General features: G+C 45.7%; 1 protein-coding gene across 1 annotated transcript; it reads right to left on the reverse strand.

The window, feature by feature from the left end:
* Positions 1-758: 758 nt before the first annotated feature.
* DDX23 (DEAD-box helicase 23) lies at positions 759-20625 on the reverse strand. Its single transcript, XM_036252255.1, has 17 exons — positions 20532-20625; positions 14744-14952; positions 14231-14335; positions 13000-13093; positions 12612-12677; positions 11476-11614; positions 11063-11196; positions 10819-10931; positions 8200-8343; positions 7876-8101; positions 7438-7583; positions 5786-5963; positions 4833-5075; positions 4283-4434; positions 3850-3958; positions 2315-2489; positions 759-1646 (listed from the first exon to the last, which is right to left on the reverse strand). The coding sequence occupies exons 2-17, from the start codon at positions 14950-14952 to the stop codon at positions 1423-1425; spliced, it is 2457 nt and encodes an 818-aa protein (XP_036108148.1). The 5' UTR covers positions 20532-20625; the 3' UTR covers positions 759-1422.
* Positions 20626-22201: the final 1576 nt, after the last annotated feature.

Genomic DNA, 22201 nt, shown 5'->3' on the forward strand with positions numbered 1-22201 from the left:
AAGTATCCTGGCCTCCTTTCTCTCACAGAGGACCCACTGAGTGGGAAGGGGAAAAGGAGAGCTGGGGAAGAAACTCTATTCCCAGGTACAACCATAGCCACCCCCTCATGCCCGTGTGTATGGAAGGAAACATGCAGCAGCACAGAAAGGACTTGTCCTGGGAGGTGGCAAAGAGGCTTAATCACCTGCCTCAAGCTCAGGTAGTTGCAACTTGAACTCCATGTATTTGCCCAACAATTTTAGGGATAAGGAAGAGCATGGGAGTAAAGTGGTACTGGGAGAGGACACAGGCCCTGCAGCTCTCTCCCTACAATCTAACAGCCGGGCCCAGCTCATCACTCCCTCCCTGATGCTCCTGGTGCCCATCTCCAGCCCCTCCCATGAGCAGTGGGCTCACCAACTGGGGAGCCCCGAGCAAAGGGACTGAAGATGGAGTGTCAGGCACACAACATCAGGGAACGAGTGGTCCTAATTGTGCCTCACCGGCCAGTTTCACAACTGCTTTCCTTTCTCACCCTGTGCAAAGCTCTCTAGACGGTGTCCAGGCCAGAGCTACACATTCTTGTGAGGCTAGAGAAAGGGAGGTAAGATTCGATACTGCTCTCATTGCTCTTCCACCTCCCGCAGTGCCTCCTATAGATTGAAACTATCAGCTGAGATTCTAGGCTCAGCTCCGGATGTGATTTTCTTTCCTCTCCCCAGTCTGTGGTCTGTGGTATCAGGAAGCACCTGGGAGATGAAGTTAGCTAGAACTAGACACAGATTTAATGTTCATGTATTTATTCTCAGAACATACAAACACATCTTTTCAGAGAATAGAAAACAGAAATTTCACTCAGCGACTTAAAGATGGACATAGCTGACTCACCCTGTCCCACATCTAAAAAACGTCCCTGGATGAGGGATGCCTAGAGTGCACAGCACCCCTTGGCACAGGGGCTGTGCATAGCTCTATTATTTTATAATCAAAAAGGGCAAATGCTATCAAAATGACAAGAGTTCGAGATCCATAACTCTCACAGTGCCGGACTCCCTTGGTTATCTAGAGCAACAAAGGTGCTACAGCTGATGCAGGCAAATGGGTGCCAAAAGCGCCCATCCCAGCAGCCAGCGTTCTGTTCAGCTTGGGAGGCAACGCCAACTGGCTGCCCCCAAAACTGGCAAGAACTGATGACCCAATGCAATCCCAGAGTCCGTCAGAGGGGCAGAGCTGGGCCAAAATCTGTGGCGATGTGTTCTCCCTGCCTCCTCAGCAGCTTCCCTCCTTTTGCAGGCTCACACTGGGCCTTCAAACCTGAGGGTCTAGGCCAAGGAGTCTGATTGTTTCCTAAGCCCCCTAAGAGTGAGGACCTGGAAAGAAAGATGTAAGGATCCTAAAGAACAGGCTTCGGAGCCTACCCTTAGACTGGGAAGAGTGCTGTGTCAGGCAAAGATGGTCTCTTCCCGGCGCTTCTTGGTGAGGATGGTGCCTGGTTTGTGCTGGGCATCTGGGTGGTTGGCTAGCTCTGGGGGGCAGGAGGACACAGGGCTTTCCAGGATGGCTTGCTTCAGCTCATAGAACACAGCAGAGTCCTCTTTGGTGAGGAAGGTAATGGCCACACCACTCTTGCCTGCTCGTCCCGTACGGCCAATGCGGTGGATATAATCTGGGAAAGTGGTGGGGGAGGAATGTCATTCAGGGCACCAGGCCAGATGCCCTGGTGAGCAGTGTCTGAAGCCTCTACTTCTAAAAGCATCATCCTCCCCACACCTCCACAGGCAGTAACTGAGCTCAAACTACCTGCAGTGCCCACATTGCCCTCCCACGAGCACTACTTAGTGTGATACCACACTAAGACTGAGGGGTCCAGTTCCATTCTTTCCCATACCCTGGACACAGAATGCTATCCCAGGTACTGGGACAACACACCTACATGAGACAAAGAGTAAGAGCTCGCCCTGGCAGATGTGGCTGAGTTGGTTGAGCATTGTCCTGTGCACTAAAAGGCTGCCAGTTCGATCTTCGGTCAGGGCACACGCCCAGATTGTAGGCTTGATTCCCGGGGAGGGGGGCAGGCAGGAAGCAACCTACTGATGTTTCGTTCTCACATCAATGTTTCTCTCTCTCCTCTGACTTCCTTTCTCTCTAAAAATCAATAAAATATCTTAAATATCAGAAAAAGAGCAGGAGCTCTTCCCACTGGGACAAGCCATTCTAGACTCAGAGCTGTGAGAGATGGCTGCAGCAGCTTCCTCAGGAAAGCACCCCGACTCAAGTGGAAAGAGACAAGGAGTCTCCCTTTACCCAGACTACAGATACTTTTCTCACACTTACCTTCAATGTTTTTGGCCATATCATAGTTGACCACCATAGACACATCTTGGATGTCGATACCACGACCCGCCACATCTGTAGCCACCAAAATGTCCTTGGCTCCAGCCTTGAGGTTAGATAATGCAAATTCTCGCTGTTCCTGGCCTTTTCCACCATGCAGCGTACAAGCATTGTACTGTTGGGAGAACAGGGAGGTGAAGAAATTGCAGTGTAATCATGGAAAGGCACAGAAGTTAAGAGGGAGAAGGAACAGAGAGAGAGGGTTTCAGAGAACAGGATAGAAGGGGAAGGAGGCAGGAGAAGGGGAAGGAGGCAGGAGCAAGGATGAGTGCAAACAAAGTAAGGAGAGTACAGGTGAGCTCAAGAAAGGGTGGGAGAGCCTGGCCGATGTGGCTTGCTAGTTGAGCGTTGACCGATGCACCAAGAGGTCGCTGGTTCGATTCCCAGTCAGGGCATATGCCCAGGTTGTGCGCCCAATCCCCAGTAGGGGACATGCAAGAGGCAGCCAATCAATGTTCTCTCTCATTGATGTTTTTATCTCGCTCTCCCTCTCTAAAATCAATAAAGAAAAAAATATTTAAAAAACAAAGGGTGGGAGACCAGATGTGGTGTGGCGGATAGAGCCAGGGCAAGATCAAAGGTAAAATCAGGGGTGAGATGTGGAGCCAGAGAGATGAGAAGTAGAGAGGATGAGGTTGAGAGATGGAAACCAGGAACCAAGGTGGAAATTCTCGCTGTTCCTGGCATTTTCCACCATGCAGCGTACAAGCATTGTACTATTGGGAGAACAGGGAGGTGAAGAAATTGCAGTGTAATCATGGAAAGGCACAGAAGTTAAGAGGGAGAAGGGTGGTAAGCAGGAACCAAGAGGTTAAAAGAAGTTTAAATATTGAGTGGAGAGAACCCACCCTTGCCCTCCAACACTAGTATCAGAAGTAAAGAACACTGATCTTCATCTCCATCCTGACCACACTTCACTCTCCCAAACATACATAAACACAAGGAACTTTGACCCATTCTATTCCATGTCCTCAGGTCCTGCCAGTATACGTCTCAAGACCTCTCCCTGGCGCCAGCCCGCTTGGAGGAAGACCCAAGGGAGCTCTAGCTGGCACTGCTGGAATGGACAGAGTCAGAGCAACTGACCCAGTCCTCCTAATGTCCATCAAACCTCCCTTTTCCTTCTGGCCTTGACTTGTTCAATACTGGAGAAGTTCAAAAGCAGGTCAGCCCTGGCCAGTATTTCTCAGTGATTAGAGCACTGGGCAATACACCAAAGGGTTGTGGGTTTAATTCTCGGTCAAGGACGTGTACCTAGGCTGCAGGTTCCATCCCTGGAGCTGGTCTAGGCACATGTGGAAGGCAACCAATTGATGTTTCTCTCTCTCTCCCCCTCCCTCCCTCCCTTCCACTTTTTAAAAATCAATGGAAAAAATATCTTCAGGTGATGATTAACAAAAATAAAAACAAAAAACAGGTGACAATTTAAAGCAGTGCCAAACAAACCGGACTTTGCCCTCCCCTGCCAGACACACCCCCATCTTCTCCAGGGATTTGGCCAAAACATCACAGCCCTTCTTCTGGTTGACAAAAATGATGATGGGTGGATCAAAGCCTTGCTCCAAGATCGCCAACAGCTTTTTCCTGGGGAGAAGAGGAAACAAATGAGATGCATACTACCTCCCACTCCAAGTGAAATGCCCAACCCTTATCTACAAACATCAATTCCAGACTCCTCAATGCCCATGTCACCCTAATAAGACAGAAGCTCTTCAACAAGGCAGAATAACTGCCCTCCAGCCACCACTCATGGGGAGGGGGGACCCTTCTCCTGGGTGGGGAGGGGAAGTCAGTGGGGGGGAAAAGGAGAAACATCTGAACATCTGTAACAAAAATAAATTAAAAAAACAAAACAAAACAAAAAAAAACACCTCCATCCCATTTCCCCTGGCTCAGCTGGCCCCGTACCTCTTCTCTGACTCTGACATGAGGAAGACCTTCTGTTCCACACGTTCATGGGGTTTGCCTGCAGAGCCAATGTACACCACAGCAGGTCGCCGAAGATAGCTCCGGGCCAGTCGCTCCACAGCTGGGGGCATGGTGGCCGTGAACATGACGGTCTAGGAAAACAGGAGGTTCAGCCTTGGGCCCAGAAAGACACAACCACATATCCTATCATCAACACAAGCAGCACAGCCCAGGCTGCAGAATCTAAAATGAGCCACAGTATAAACTTTCACAGCCGCCACCTTAGGAAATAGTGTCCTTTGCTTTCCCACTTCTTCCCTTAGCACCTGCATGTGTCATCTCATGATGATAGGCATCTTCGATGGGCAGTATCATGACTGTTTTCCAGAGCTAAGCTAAATGGCCACAATGTTATGACTGTCACAAGACTGCAGCCAGGCAAGCCTACCATTATGGAAACTTGTACTCTGGGCCCACCTAATGCAAGAGGGGCCCTAGAGCAGGTTTGCTAACTTGCCCAAATCTTCCTAGCCCAGGGAAGCAGGCTTACTTGGCGGTACTTATGTTTTCCTGACTCAAAGTTGGCCAACATCTTCTCAGGGTCCTCAGCCTCATCTGTGTCCGGCTTTTGGTTGGTGACAGGCATGTGCTCCAGGATCTTCTGGACGTCTGGCTCAAAGCCCATGTCAATCATCCTATCTGCCTCATCTAGAACCACGTAGGTACAGCGGCTCAGCACCAGGTATCGGTTTTCCAGCACATCAATCAGACGTCCTGGGGTAGCGATCACAATCTAGGGAGTACAGTGGAATCATATGTAGCCCCAGCAGGTACCTCCTCCTTCTCTCTTCTGTGAACTATCCACCCACTTCAACAGAACCCCAATGCTAAGAAACTTGGACCCCCAACCTCTAGTTATGTTTGGCAGTAAAGGTTCCTGAGAACTGGCACAAAATCACTTGTTGCTGTCATGGATTTTTTTCAGGAATGAATGGAGTCTCTGAATAAGAGAAGTCAAATCAGAAGGAACTTTCTTAGATGGGAGAGAGATTAAGGGATACCATGGAGGGGATTATATAAAATAATTACACTAAGAAGTCTGCAGAAAACTCAATTCCTATATCAGACTTCTTATAAAAAGCTCTCTTTCCCTATCCTGAAAAGGCAGCACCACATAAAGTCAATGACTTGTTCTGGTAGAGTGATTAAGAGCACAGGATTTGGATATGAATCTCAGCTCTGCCCATTACCAACTGTGTATGACTTTAATATAAGCCTCAGCCTCATCTGTAAAATGGAGTTTCCCCAAGTATTCTCACATGGTTGTGAGAATTAATGACGTACACAGCACAATCCCTGCTGTGTAAGTTCTCAATAATAGTAGCACATCTATATAAACTGGCCCTCTTTTTCATTTGACTGAACATCTATGGCAGAAATTTAAAAGAACCCCAAAACAGCACAGCCCAAAGGGCAGGCTGGCTGCTGGCCAGGTGAACAAACCTCACAACCCATGCGCAGCCTGAAGCCCTGGTCTTCTCTGGAGATGCCGCCAATGACAGCCACAGTGCGGATGCCTAGTGGCTTCCCAAACTTGATGGTCTCTTCCTCAATCTGCTGAGCCAGCTCACGGGTAGGGGCCAGGATGATAGCATAAGGGCCCTGGTCTGACTCTTCGATTCTGTGGTAAATGGGGCATTCCACAGTTTCATGAGCTTTGATTCCCATCCAGCCACAAAAAGGAACAAAACAAAGTCACACTTAAGGGCAGCTATGGGAATGGAGAGGGTGGTGGGAAAGGGGTGCAATGATCTCTCTTAAAAACTAGAGACTCCAGGCCCTGGCCGGTTTGGCTCAGCGGTTGGAGCATTGGCCTGTGGACCAGAGAGTCCCAAGTTCGGTTCCCGCTAGGGGCACGTACCAAAAAAAAAAAAAAAAAAAATTAGAGACTCCAGGATAGCCAAGTCCTCCAAGGAGTGATCCTTGTCAGCCAAAAATACATTTCTTTGACATCATAATCTAGTTATTCCCTAATATCTGACCCAGACTAAAGAAGGGGCCACTTCTGACTATAGACTTAAAAAGAAAGCCACTCACATTAAAACAACTATAAGGTGCCCTGGCCGGTTTGGCTCAGCGGTTAGAGCATCGGCCTGTGGTCTGGAGAGACCCGGGTTCGGTTCCCGCTAAGGGCACGTACCTTGGTTGCAGTTTGTCCCCAGCCCTGGTTGGGTCGTGTGGGTGGCAACCACTCGATGTGTCGCTTTCACATCGATGTTTCTCTCTCTCTCTCTCCCTCTTACTCTATCTGAACAAAATATCGAAAAATGTCCTCGGGTGAGGATAAAAAAAAAAAAAAAACAACTATAAGGTATCACCTCACACCTGTCAGAATGGCCACCATCAACAAGTCATCAAACAACAAATATTAGCGAGGGTGTGGAGAAAAGGGGACTCTAGTACACTGCTGGTGGGAATGCAGACTGGTGCAGCCACTGTGGAAAACACTATGGTGTTACCTCAAAAAGTTAAAAATTGAACTGCCATTTGACCCAGTGATCCCACTTTTAGGAATATACCCTAAGAAACCTGAAACACCAATCAGAAAGAATATATGTACCCCTATGTTCATAGCAGCACTATTTACAGTAGCTAAGATCTGGAAACAACCCAAGTGTCCATCAGTAGATGAGTGGATAAAAAAGCTGTGGTACATGTACACAATAGAATACTACGCAGCTGTAAGAAAGAAAGATCTCTTATCCTTTGAGATGGTGTGGAAGCACCTGGAGAGTATAAAACAAGCCATGCAGAGAAAGACAAATATCTCATGATCTCACTTATTTGTGGAATATAATGAACTAAACAAACTGCTGAAGAAAATTAGAGGTGGGGTACAGACTGACAAGCCTCAGAGGAGGGGGGGTTGAGGGGAAAGAGATAAGCCACAGAATTTACCTGCATGTATGCATGACCAATGAACATAGACAACAAAACAGGATGGGGAAGGGGAAGGGGAGGAGGGTGTCAATGGGGGTTAAAAATGAGAAACATCTATAATAAAAACAAATAAAAAAAAAAGAAAACCACTCATTTGCTACTTTCCCCATTCCTACCCAGTCAAACCCATTCCAACTGGTGACAGATGACCCCACCTGTCAATTTTGGGAAGAGTAGTGATCCAGACCAGTAATGGAATGAGGAAGGCTGCTGTCTTGCCGCTGCCAGTCTCAGCCACACCAATGATGTCACGATTCTGTAGCCCAATGGGAATTGCCTGACGCTGGATAGGTGTTGGTTCCTACAGTGAACCACAGAGGAATGGGTATAGGCAGAATTATGCTACCTGGGTTACCATTGATAGAGTGGGCACATATGCTAGCTCAAGGGGAGGACACCAAGCATGGCTCACAGGAATGGGGACGTGAGAAGAAACACAATCACCAAAGGCCAATACTTCCACCAGAAAGTAACAGACAACATCACCTGGGTACCCACTGGCAAAGAAGGCACTGAATAGTCAAAGAATAAAGTTTATACCCCTACAACATAAGAACACGTCAGGTCTTCTAGACCAATCTGTCCCTCCTTACCTTGTAGCCACACTTATCAATGACCTCCAAGATGTGTGGGGGCAAAGAAGAGTCTTTCCAGGATCGGATGGGATTAGGGATCTTGCCACCTTTGGTGGTAATGCTGTAGTCCTCACGAAAGATCCGCCAGTCCCTGTCGGTCATCTCATCTAACTTCTTCTGGGACCAATGACGATCATCCCAGCGCTGCTTGGCTTCCTTCTTACGAAGTTTGCGGAGTCTTGCCCTGGAGCAGGATCATGAGGAATAAGTGGGATCAGTATTCCCCAACTGCCTTCTGTACACTCTGAGCTGTACCCAACCACCTCAGCCCTGACCACTCACTCTTCCTGCTCCTTTTCTTCCAGTGTCCGCCTCTTCTCCATTAGGTCTCCATAGAAACGTGACTGTTCTCGTTTCTGCTGCTTTAGGTCAATGCCTGCAATGAAGCCTCGCCCCAACAACTGCACCTGGTGCCGTTCTTTGTACCTGGGATTGAGACAGAGGAAGAAAAAATGGAGCTGTTACAGCAGCAGGAAGGAAGGACAGACTACCAATATGTACCAGTTCCCTTTCCTAGCCAGGATCTTTCCTCACCCAGAGGGTTGGCTGACTACCAGTTTACCAATTTCCCCATCCCAACCTATCTTCTATCTCTGTAGTCATCGGTTCTCTCTAGGAATTGCCTATTTTATTTTTTTTCAAATAGAGTGGGAGGCAGAGAGAGGGAAAGAGAGAGAGAAACATCGATGTGAGAGAGACATATCGACTGGCTGCCACCCACACGACCCCAACCGGGGCCGGGGGCAAATCGCAACCAAGATACGTGCCCTTAGCAGGAACCGAACCCGGGACTCTTCGGTCCGTGGGCTGACACTCCAACCACTGTGCCAAACTGGCCAGGGCTAAACTAGATCGTTTAAAGTAGGGGTCGTGTGGGTGGCAGCCAGTCAATATGTCTCTCTCACGTCGATGTTTCTCTCTCTCTTTCCCTCTCTCTGCCTCCCACTCTATTTGAAAAATAATAAAATAGGCAATTCCTAGAGAGAACCGATGACTACAGAGATAGAAGATAGGTTGGGATGGGGAAACTGTTTCTCTCTCTCTCTCTCTTCCTCCCTCTCTCTCTCCCACCCTATCTGAAGATAAATGCAAAAATGTCCTCAGGTGAGGATAAAAAATAGGAAAAAAAAGATCTAGTTTAGACAACCCACTGAATAGGAGAAGATATTCGCCAATAATACATCTGATAAGAGTTTAATATCCAAAATATATAAAGAACTCATACAACTTAACACCAAAGAGACAAACGATCTGAGTAAAAAATGAGCTGGGGACCTGAATAGACATTTTTCCAAAGAAGACATAGAGATGGCCAATAGACATATGAAAAGATGTCTATATGAAAAGATGCTCAACATCACTAATCATCAAGGAAATGCACATCAAAACCACAATGAGATATCACTTCACATGTGTCAGAATGGCTATGATAAAAAATAACAAGTGTTGGGGAAGAGGTAGACAAAACAGAACCCTCATGCACTGTTGGTGGGATTGCACATTTGTGCAGCCGCTATGGAAAACAGTATAGAGTTTCCTGAAAACATTAAATTTTTTTAATTTTTTAAAATTAAATTTACCATATGACCCAGCAATTCTACTTCTGAGTATTTATCCAAAGATATCCAAAACACTAACTGGAAAAGATATATGCACCCCTGTACCATAGGAGCTCCAAACCAGGGAGTGCCAAGCTGTTCTTTGATAGTCTGAAAAAACCACGTGGGGGACTAGAGGGGAAGGACATAGCCTTTATTATTTACACAATGGGGAAGAACTCATGGTGGTGGGTCGGGTGAGTTACTATTGGCCAGAGTTGGGCAGGGGCTTATCTAGCAGTGGGGAAAGGGAGGGTCCCATGCTGGAAACAGCTTGTTTGCAGGCTAAAGACAAAGCAAAACGTGCTGGCTGTCAAGGACATGGGAAAATCAGTTATGTGCTACTCTGCTCCTTGTGGCCGCTGGCCAGGTGGATACCATTCAACTGACTGGGAGGGAAACTGGGCTATATCCTTGTGTGACTCCACAACTCCTATATTCATTGCAGCATTATTTACAACAGCCAATATATTGAAGCAACCTAAATGTCCATCAATAAATGACGGATAAAAAAAATGTGGTACATATATACAATGAAATATTATTCGGCCATGAAATAAATAAATAAATAAAAACTGCCCTGGCTGGTTTGGCCCAGTGGTCGAGTGTCGACCCACGGACCAATGAGTCTCGGGTTTGATTCTGGCCAAGGGCATGTACCTTGGTTGCGGTTTGTCCCCAGTCCTGGTCAAGGTTGTGCGGGAGGCAACCAGCAGATGTGTCCCTCTCACATCAATGTTTCTCTCTCTCTCTCTCCCTTTCTCTCCCTCTATCTCCCTCCCACTCTCTCTGAAAGTAAATAGAAAATATCCTTGGGTGAGGATTAAAAAGAATAAAACCTTACCATTTGCAAAACATTGACGGACCTAGAGAGTATTGTGTTAAGTGAAATAAGTCACACAGAGAAGGAGAAAAACCATATGATTTTACTTATACGTGGAATATAAAAAATCAAAATAAATGGGCAAACAAAACAAAAAGACTCATAGATACAGAGAACAAACTGATAACCAGGAGGGAGAGGGTTTGGGAGGATGATAAAAAGGTGAAGGAATTAAGTACAAATTTATCTGTAGTTACAGAATAGTCATGTGATGTCAAGTACAGCATAGGAAATATAGTCAATACTATTGTAATAACTATGATAGTGTCAGGTGGATACTAAATAAAGGGAGGGTGGTGGGATCACTTAGAAAGTTATATAAATGTCTAACCATCATGCTGTGTACTTGAAACTAATGTTAAATGTCAACTGTAATTAAAAAAAAAAAAAAAGACCCAGTTTAGGCCTGAAGCCACTCACAGTGGGTTGTAGTCGATGGATGTGTCCTCAGATGCATCCCACTCAAAGACAAATTTGCGGTCATTGAGATGCCTCGTTCGGCGCCGCTTCTTAATGCCACCCAGGTAACGCTCCTGCCCATGGACAGAACACAGAGCCTATCAAGCTGGAAGCCCAAAGCTCACATGTAGAGATTAGAATAGCTAAATAATTAAAGTTCATTTTTGTGTATGGGGAGAAGTGAAGACAGCGCCAAGGCCTGTACCTTAATGGCATGCAGTTCCTTGCTCTTATCCTTCTCCTCCCGGATCTTCTGCCGCCCTTCCTCATCCTCATTTCCATTGGTCTCCCGCTCCATCCTCTCCCTGCGTTCCCGACGTTCCCGTTCCTGAGGGTCTTCTGCAGACCAAAGAAAGCAAAGCTGCAAAAGAGCTCAGTGGGAGAAAAAAGAGAACATGGAGGGATCCATACAATGAACACCAAATGAGAAAAAAGGGGGATTTATGAGACAAGGGAAATGGAGATATAACAGAAAGATACTTTTCTCATAAACTTTCCCCCTCCTTTCCTCTTTCAAACTCTAGAACAAAGAGGTTTCTAGTTCTCCTGAGTGACATTGTAACCCCATCCCACCCTTTCCTACCCCATCCAGGGGCTACAGGGGGTAGGAAAACGAACCTAACATTTTCCTGCCCAAGTCTTGAAACTGTTTCCTTTTCTTCCTCTCTTCCTCAAGCATCCTCTGCCGCTCTTCCACCTCCTGCTGCCGTCGTTTCAAGGCTTCAGCCTCTCGTTCTGCTTTGGACAGGAACTTGGGCTACAAAATAGATTGGAACTATAAACAAAGGATCCGGAACACCACTGATGGGAGATGGCAGGGAGCCCAAAAATATCTGCTTAGGCATTAAACCTGTTAAGGAAAACACCAACATGCCTGTTATGGGCTGAACTGTGTCCCCCTCAAGATGCAAGCCCTGCCCCCCAGTACCACAAAATGTGACTATTTAGGGAGAGGGCCTTTAAAGAGGCATTTGAGGTAAAATGCGGCTCTTAGGGTAGGCCCTAATCCAATCTGACTGGTGTACCTATAAGAAAAAATGTGGACACAGAAAGATACAACAGGCACACATATGTAGAGGGAATACCATGTGAAGACAGAGAAGACACCCATCTACAAAACAAGGAGAGAGGCTTCAGAAGATACAGCCCTACTGCCACCTTGATCTCAGACAATTAGCCTCCAGAATGATGAGCAAATAAACTTTTGTTGTTTAAGTCACCCAATCTGTGGTGTTTTCTTATGGCAGCCTAGCCAACTAATATAGACCCTCAAGTGTTTTTTTTTTTTAATTTTTTATCCTCACCAGAGGACATTTCTTTGTTTTTTGTTCGGAGGGAGTGGGAAGGAGACAGAGGAAGAGAGAGAGAAACATCGACACGAAAGGGACACATCAAGTGGTCACCACCCGCACAACCCAACCAGGGCTGGGGACAAACTGCAACTGAGGTACATGCCCTTAGCGGGAACCGAACCGGGTCTCTCTGGACCGCAGCCCAACGCTCTAACTGCCGAGCCAAACGGCCAGGGCAACTTTTTTTTTAATGGTTTTAATGATTTTAGAGAGAGGAAGAGATAGAAACATCAATGAGAAAGAAACATGGATCAGCTGCCTCCTGCACACCCCCTAGTGGGGATCCAGCCCGAAAACTGGACATGGACCCTGACTGGGAATCGAACCAACTACTTCCTGATGCATGAAATGATGCTCAACCAACTAAGCCAAAACAACCGGGCCAGAACCTCAAGTTCTTACCTTAGCCTCAGCTTCTTCCTCAGCCTTTTTCTTGGCCAGAAGTTCCTCCAGAGATAATGGCTGGGCCTGAAGATAAAACACAGAACTTCACCATAAAGTCTCTCTTCTTTTTTATAAAATTTTTTTCCTATTGATTTAAGGGAGAGGAAGAGAGATAGAAACATCAATGAGAACATCGACTGGCCGCCTCCTACATGCCCCCCACTGGGGATCGGGCCCAAAACCTGGGCAGGAGCCCTGACTGGGAATCAAACCGGTGACCTCTTGGTGCATGGGTCAATGCTCAACCACTGAGCCATGCCAGCTGGACAAGGCTCTCTCCCTTTGAAGATCACAAAATTGGGCTTGAATTCAAGAGGAAGATGAGAAAACCCTTCCTCTTTCTTGCCTTAGGCTTCTTATCACCATGTTCATCCTCTTCATCCTTCTTAGAGTCTCTGTCTTTCCGAGATTTAAAATCTTTTCCCCGTCCAGGAGATAAACTGTAAGAAAAAGGAACAGAAAAGGTCCATATTGCTGTCTTACCCTAGCCCCTAAATAAAGTTCAGGCTGACCCCAAATAGAAGATGGAAGTTTTCCCTCGACTCAGCAAGACTGCCCCAAAGTCACCCATCAGGTTCAAAAGCTCCCTTTGCAGGCATGGTCACTCTGCCTGCTCTGAAACCTAATGATGGCCATGTCTTGACCCCAATTTACCTGAATCTTCTTTTCTGTAATTTCTTCTGGCAAGTGGGTCTTCACTACTGACGTCAAAAATATTTCCTCCAAGTAGCAATTGCACATTGAAGGAAAAAAATCCTTTTACGATACACAGTGAATTTAGTCTGCATGGCCACCATATATACCCTTCCCAGATACTTATAAGTATGTTCCCTCCTCATTCTCCTTCCTACAGTAACACATCTGCTATAAGCTTAATCTATAAGAGATCTCAACAATTCCACTGTGTTTGTTATAAGAATTCAGTCCTTTGCCCTGAATTCTAACTACACATTCAGGGCCAAATAAAACTCTGCATAGAGAATTTCCAGAAGAAAAATATCAAGATACTGGGGCATTAAGCTTTCCCAACAAATGTATGCTATATACTCTTGGTATAAAACTGAATGGTTCAGCCTGGCTGGTTTGGCTCAGTGGATTGAGTATTGTCCCATAAACTGAGAGGCCCCGGTTCAATTCCCGGTCAGGGCACATGCCCGAGTTTCAGGCTCAATCCCCAGTAGGGGGTGGTGTGGGAGTTAGCTGATAGATGTTTCCCTCTCACATCGATGTTTCTCTCTCTCTTTCTCTGTCCCCTTCTCCCCCCCCAAAAAAATCAATAAAAACATTTTTTAAAAAAACTGAATGGTTCAGTGGCACTAAAGCAATTGTTTTGTAAGCTGGTAACCTTTCAAACTAATTTCTAAATTCTCAGAACAAACTGACCCTCAAAGGGTTGTGACTTCATGAATGGTTTTACATTCTAAGGGCACATGCCTTCTAAAAAAGACAGTTCTTCAGTAACTACCAATAGGATCCACTCAGAAAAATGTACCTTCCTACAAAGCTGAGCCAGCTCAGATGCAGAGAGAAAGAAATGAAAGCATTCCCCTAAAGCCTCCTCTCGTTCCCTCAGGTACCTGGATCGTTTCCGGTCCTTGTCCCGTCTGTGCCCATCCTTATCCCGATCTCGGTCCTTCTTATTCCGATCCCGCTCCTTATCTCGTTCTCTGTGCCGTCGTTCTCTGAAGACAACAAATTTAAGAAATCATGTGATACTTCCAGAGTATCTTGTTTCACTAAAGTCCTAAGAAGGTTCCCATGATCTTTTCTCCCCAAAGTAAAACTTTACAAATTGAGAAATGTGTTTCTTGGGGAAGTTATGAGGAGTTATAAGAAGATCTTACAGCTCAGAGTTGTACTGCTAAGTATTAATGCCAACAATAGATCATGGACTATGTGAACAGATGAACTATCTCTGGACCTTCATCTTACAAGCACCCTCTTAACCTTTTGAGTTAATGCATCTCTAGGAGTAGAGAAATGTGTGAGACACAAATGTCCTAATCCTAGAGGTATCAGAGGAACCAAGAATGAAGAAGTTTTAAATGTACTCTCCCTTTTCATGTAACAGACATACAAAGTTACTTTACCTTTCTGTAGACTTGGATCGGGAACGGGAACGAGACCGACTGCCTCCTCGACGCCTATCCCTTGAACGATGCCGCTTCCTATCTTTAGATGGGGAAGATTTCCGGTCCCGGTCTCTATCCCGCTCTCTGTCAGGTGACCGAGATCGCTTCCTTTCCTCCTTGGAAGGTGATGCATCGCGGTCCTTCTTGTCAGCCAGCTCTCCTGCCATCTGTCATGAGTAAGAGGAGTACTTGTTATGTAGAAGGTACTGCTCCAAACTGTTTATAGATAATGTACTTAATCTCAAAACAACCCTATGACGTAGATATATTGGTATGCCTACTTTATAGATGAGGAAACTGAAGCTCAGATATATAAAGTAACTTGCCGAAGGGACACACAGGTGGTAAGCGGCAGAGTTCCAGGCAGTCTGTCCCCAGAGGCCCATCTGTATTCATTATACTATTAATGCCTTTCGGTGATGATTTTTGTTTATATTCATTTCTTTTTTTTTTTTTTTTCTTTATTGATTTTAGAGGGAGGAAGGGAGAGGGGGAGAGAGAGAGAAACATCGATGAGAGAGAACATCAAGTGGCCACCTCCTGCATGCCCCACACTGGGGATTGAGTCCACTACCTGGGCATGTGCCCTGACCAGAAATCGAACCTGCGACCTCTTGGTGCATGGGTTGACGCTCAACCACTGAACCACACCGGCTGGGCTATTTATATTCAGTTCTAAAAGTATATAATAAATATACCTTATTTTTAAATTTAGACTGCAAAAATATTAAAAGAGATGTTAATGAATAGTGTAGTAGTATCTCTAGAAACATCTTATATTGTTTATCTTAGGAGTCGATTAGGTCTCCCAACCCACCAGGATCAGTCAACACACAAATATCTGAGAGAGGTAAATTCTCTTGAGCTCATAAAGAAAGCTCAAGCCCAGCTGGTGTGGCTCAGTGGTTGAGTGTCAACTCATGCACCAAGAGTTTGCTGGTTCAATTCTCAGTCAGGGCACGTGCCTAGGTTGTGGACCCAATCCCCAGTGAGGGGCATGCAGGAGGTGGCCAACCAATGTTGTCTCTCATTGATGTTTCTATCTCCTTCGCCCTTCCTGTCTCTCTAAAATCAATAAAGAAAAAAAATTTTTTTAAAGAAAGCTCAAGCCCTGGCCAGTTTGGCTCAGCGGTTAGAGCGTCGGCCTGCGGTCCGGAGAGACCCGGGTTCAGTTCCCGCTAAGGGCGCGTACTTCGGTGCAGTTTGTCCCCGGCCCTGGTTGGTCGTGCGGGTGGCAGCCACTCGATGTGTCCCTTCACGTCGATGTTTCTCTCTCTCTCTCCCTTCCTCTCTCTCCCTCCCACTCTATCTGTACAAAAAAAAAAAAAAAGATAAAGAAAGCTCAAAAGAGGGGAGGAAAAGTTTAACTTTGAGATTTGGCATTATAATCAGCACTCCAAGGAAAAACTAAATTTAAATAGAGAAACAGAAAGGTACTTCTATCTTGGTGAAGGGTACAAAGGACCTCCGTGAATTTTTTTTTTTTTTTTTTTTGCAACTTCCTATGAATCTATAATTATTTCAGAAGAATGAAAGGTTGATACCAAAAACTACAGGTCATGGACATTTCGACAAACATTCCCTACTCAGATTTTCAGTCTTGATCATTACCCAGTCCCATGAAAGATTTGTGCAGGAATTAGTCCTGTTCCCTCTTGCCTGGGAAACATTGAACACTGTCAACTGTCTTTCAGACTACAAAATCTACTTCAGCTTCATTTGCTAAAATGACAAGTCTGAATCTGCCTTTACTCCATCATCATCATCATCGTCATCACCACCACCACTACAACCATCATCACCACCCCTAACACTTGGGATAAATTTCTCAGAACTTATTTTATCCCCAAATGGTTCAGCCTGAGTATCAGTTCCCTAAGCTTAGTTTACAACGCCCCTTTCTTATGTCATCTCCTGCCACATATCTTTAAGGAGGGAGAACTTGTAAAGGAAATAAAAATAAACAAGTAGCATCCTCAAAAGGTAAAGAAACAACTCATTTTATCTCACAATTGCCTGAGAAATGACTGAATGTTCTGTATCAGTACCTCATGTATTACCACATGCAAATTATACTGATGTCTCTTCCACTTATAGCCCTAAGAAAACACTCCAGAAGAAAGGATATTTTCTCTATGAAGCATCCTACACACCATTAATTCTTTCAACAAATATTCACTGAATACTTGGTAGGTGCCAGAAACTGTTCTGTGTACTAGAAATATATCTGTAAACAAAACAAAGCCTCAAAACTCCTAACACTTAAATTCCACTGAAACAGACAACAATTTAGTAAGATAATTTTTTTAAATAATTTTATTTATTTATTTTAATTTTTATCCTCACACAAGGACATTTTTCCATTTTTTGTTCAGATAGAGCAGGAGGGGGGGAGAGAGAGAGAGAGAGAGAGAGAGAGAGAGAGAGAGAGAAACATCGACGTGAAAGACCCAACCAGGGCCGGGGACAAACTGTAACCGAGATACGTGCCCTTAGTGGGAACTGAACCCGGGACTCTCTGGACCGTGGGCCGATGCTCTAACCCCTGAGCCAAACCAGCCAGGGCTGATAAGATAATTTTAAATAGTAATGAGAACTAATGAAGAGATAAAAGAGTCATATAATGACGACGGATGTGAACAAAAGACAAGAAAGTACAGGAAAGCCCTGGCCAGTTTGGCTCAGCGATTAGAGTGTCGGCCCAGGGTCCAGAGAGACCCGGGTTCAGTTTCCACTAAGGGCATGCACCTCGGTTGCAGTTTGTCCCCGGCCCTGGTTGGTCGTGCGGGTGGCAGCCACTTGATGTGTCCCTTTCACATTGATGTTTCTCTCTCTCTCTCTTCCTCCCACCCTATCTGAACAAAAAATGAAAAAATGTCCTCGGGTGAGGATAAAAAAAAAAACAGACTTGTGCCCTGGATGATGTGGCTCAGCGGTTAGAACGTCAGCCTGTGGACCAAAGAGTCACGGGTTCAATTTCGGTCAAGGGCATGTACCTCGGTTGCAATTTGGTCCCTGGCCCTGGTGGGGATCATGTAGGAGACATCCAATCAGTGTGTCTCTCTCTCATCAATGTTTCTCTCCCCTCCACGCCCACAACTCTATCTGGAGATAAGTGGGAAAAAATCTTTGGGTGAGGATTTTTTTTTTAATTAAAAAAAACAAACAGCCCTGGCCAGTTTGGCTCAGCGGTTAGAGCGTCGGCCTGTGGTCCGGAGAGACCCGGGTTCGGTTCCCGCTAAGGGCACGTACTTCGGTTGCAGTTTGTCCCCGGCCCTGGTTGGTCGTGTGGGTGGCAGCCACTCGATGTGTCCCTTCACGTCGATGTTTCTCACTCTCTCTCCCTTCCTCTCTCTCCCTCCCATTCTATCTGTACAAAAAATGGAAAAAATATCCTCGGGTGAGGATAAAACAAACAAACAAACAAACAAACAAAAAGCAGACCTATATGGCTGAGTGACAGTGACCAGAGAATTCTGAATCAAAAGGAGTTCAGGGAGGTAGATAGGAGTCAATCGTGGAAATCTGTTTCAGACCAGGGTAAAGGAACTTGGATTTTAATCTAATTGCAATGGGAACCTTAGAAGAGTATTAAACAGAAAGTCATGTGATCTACTTTTACATGTTTTAAATAATTACTTTGGTGACTTGCAAGAAACTATATAGTAGGGAGGAAAGCGTGGAAACAGGCCCTGGCTGGCATTGCTCAGTAGTTTAGTAGAGCACCAGCCCTCCCACCGAAGGATCACAGGTTCCATTCCCAGGCACATGCCTGGGTTGCAGGTTCAATCCCTGGTCCCCGTTGGGGTGTGTGCAGGAGGTAACCAATCAATGTGTCTCTCTCACACTGATGTTTTTCTATCCCTCCCTCCCTTCCTTTACTCACTCTTAAAAAAAAAAATCAATGGAAAAAATATCCTCGGGTAAGGATTAACAACAACAAAAAAGTGGAAACAGAACTACTGAGAATGCTATTATAATAGTCTAGGCAAGAGATGACAGTGGCTTGTTCTAGGAAAGTGGCAATGGAGATGAAAAGTAGACAGCTTCAGGGTATACTTTGGAGGCAGAGCTGACACAAGCTACTAATAAAGGGAGAAAGAGCCCAGCCAGTGTAACTCAGTGGACTGAACAACATCCCATGGACTGAGAGGTCCTGGTTCAATTCCCGGTCAGGGCACATGCCCGGGTTGCAGGCTTGATCCCCAGTACAGGGTGTGCAGGAGGCAGCCTAACCATGTTTCTCTCTCACATCAATGTTTCTGTCTTTCTCTTTAAAAAATTATATTTAAAACATATTTTTAAAACAAATAAAGAGAGCGGGGACACAATGATAGTTCCTAAAATTATGATTTGAACAATCTAATGGTTTGTGGTGCCATTAGTGACTGGAAAAGCCTGGGGGGGGGGGAATTTAGGAGGAAATCAAACATTTCACTTTGGCCATGTCAGTAAGAAAACCAAATGGAGATTACAGGAAGGCAGTTGAAAATGCAATTCTGGAAGTCAGAAGAGAGACCCTGGAGACAAAAATTTGAGTCATCTATACACAGGTGGCTTTTAAAGCCATGGGACACTAGGTGATACTACTTAAGTAGGCAATATGGTTAAAGAAGAAAGCAAACAATAAGTGAATGCATGGCTGAGCTCTGGAACACTATAACATTTGGAGGTAAAGCACAGGAGAAGCCAGAGGAAAAGCTGGAAAGAAGCTAAAGCCAATAAGAAGGGGCCGGGGGTGGGGGGGTGAGGGGATGTTAAGTAAAAGAAAGAAGGAAAAAAGTGATGTCCGTGATCTGGAAATCACAGAAGCCAAAATGCATTTCAAGGAGCAAGTGGTTAACTGTGTCAAGTGAAGTAAGGCTAAGAGATAGAGGAGTAATGACCCTTACATTTGGAAAAATGAAGATGGTTGGTAGGTAATCTTGACAAGAGCTGTTTCAATGGCACTGCAGTAGAAGCCTGACTGCAGTTATAAGAGAGTGAGAAGTGAGAAGGCAGTAAACATAGGCGACTTTATTTCAAGTTCTACTTATAAGCACACCCTAGCCATTACTTTTAGCAGCCTTCCTTGCAAATCCCCAGATCTTTGAGTTCCTCAGTTTTTGTAGGGCAAGGGCACGTTCGTTTTTTGAAGTTTATGTCAAACATCTACTATATGCAAGACACCATGCTAGGTGCTGTGCTAGTTACAAAAGAAAATCAGGAAGTTTACAGAACAATACTGGGTATAAGACACATACCAAGATGAAGGCTCAGATGAAGTATTTATTACAAGAGTCCAAAGAAGTTTCCTTTCACCTGTAAGATCTGCAAAGTGGCTCTTGAGCATTTAAGTATAGGTGGAATTTAAAGATGTGTAATTGAGGATGCAGAAAGTAAGTCTTTCCCGGCAAAAAAAATAATAATACTGAAGGCGCAGAGGCGGGAAAGCATGACTGGTTCTGGGAGAAAAGCCAGGGTTCTAGTTTGGCTGGAGCAAAGGCTACTCAAAACAAGAAAGAATAAGGTCAGACTGGGGGCATCACAGATGCTGTGCCATGGGACCTGGCCTGTGCTCCCAGAAGCCAACACTACCCGCTGGGGCCCGCACCCCTTCGCTCTCGCCGGCTAGTGCTTTCCGGGCTCGTGCTCCTTCCCCGAGGCGTTCTTCCCGCCTGGTCCCGAAGATAGGGGCCACCTCCGTGCCTCCACTCTCGCCCTCTTTGCAAGCTTGTGGGAACCTCCTGCATCGCCCGGGACTCACCAGTCTGACTCTGAACCGCTCAACGCGGCCTCACCGTCACCGAGTAGTCGCCATCTTTCCCTTTTCCGGGTCGCCAAGATGCAAACCCGCCCGACCGCGCAGCAAGCTGGGAAGGCGAGTTCCTGACATTGGGCTGCGCTGGCCACAGTGAGACCGTGAAACTACCAATCCCAGAATGCACGGCGCCAGCGCAAACCCCGGGGCGCGGGTTCTGCTGGGTAATGTAGTTCTTCAAATATTTGAGCGAGCCATAGGAAGTTTTCCGTGGGTAGGATTCCCGCAAAAGGTCCTTTCCCTGCGACTTCTTGGAATGTGCTGGTCTTCCTATAAACTGCAGTTAACCACTATCATGGCTTGTGTCTTACATCTCTTTATGGAAAAGCATTTTTACAAAAAAATCTGTGAGACAGAATATCAGTCCCATTTTACAGGTGGACAAACTAAAAGTTAGGTTACAAGTGTAGCTGAGTATCTCACAATGAAGGTGGATTTGTTCATTGTGCGGGACTGTCCCAGGTTTAGGAGGACATTTTAGCAACCCACAATAATAACGCTCCCAGTTATTGTGACAATTCAAAATAAGGCCTCCAGGAAGGATGATATCGCCTGGGTAGTGGCACCTGGTTTCTCAGCACTCCAGATAGGACCCTGGCATGCTCATTTTCATGCCCTTCGAAATCTGGCCAGTTATGTTTTTCTTTGGTCTTATCATTCATAGTTTCCCCCCTACCCCTAAACAAAAACCTTGTAACTTCTAGAATGGGTTTAAATAGATAGCAGGAAGTATCTAATGCCTCCTTCCTTCCCATTTTCCCATCATCAGCTTATTTTAAAAATCCTTCCCAGAGGATATTGAACCTGCAGCCTTTTGGTGTACACGACAATGCTCCAACCAACTGAGCAACCCGGCCAGGCACCTTTTTTTGTTTCAATTCCATGTGGCTGTAGGGCTAGCTTTTCTCTCTGAATATATGTTCAGTCTCTTGAAGCAGGGCCTCAGGATGGACCCAAATGATCCTAAAGCCCTGATTATCACCCACAGTGGCCCAATGTATGCCCTTCTGCAGCCTCTGACCTGCTACTTCTAATCCAGAGACAGAACTGAAGGGAAAGTAGTCTATCTAGGCCTGGCCGGTTTGGCTCAGCGGTTAGAGCATCAGCCCATGGACTCTTCGGTTTGATTCCCAGTCAAGGGCACATACCTGGGTTGCAGTAAGGCAACCAAACAATGTATCCCTCTCATCTCTCTCTCTCCCTCTCTTTCTTTATCTCTCCCTCCCTTCCCCCTCTCACTCTATCTACAAGTCCATGGAAAAATATCCTGTGATAATTTAATAAAAAAAAAAAGGCCTGGCCTGTATGACTCAGTGGTTGAGCATCAACCAATGCACCAAGAGGACACTGGTTCAATTCCTGGTCAGGGCACATGCCCAGAATGTGGACCCGATCCCCAGTGGGGGGCACGCAGAAGGTGGCCAATCAATGTTCTCTCTCATCAATGTTTCCCTCTCTCTCTCCCTCTCCCTTCCTTTCTCTAAAATCAATAAAAAAAAAAAACTCTTAACATACTCTATCTATTATGTGTAACTCACCCAGTGAACACTGGAGGGCTCTCCACTCACAGAATGGAATCCCAACTAACCATCAGATCAAAGCTGTAGAGGAGATGA

Source organism: Molossus molossus, unplaced genomic scaffold (genome assembly GCF_014108415.1).
Source record: "Molossus molossus isolate mMolMol1 unplaced genomic scaffold, mMolMol1.p scaffold_m16_p_10, whole genome shotgun sequence".
NCBI lineage: Eukaryota > Metazoa > Chordata > Mammalia > Chiroptera > Molossidae > Molossus > Molossus molossus.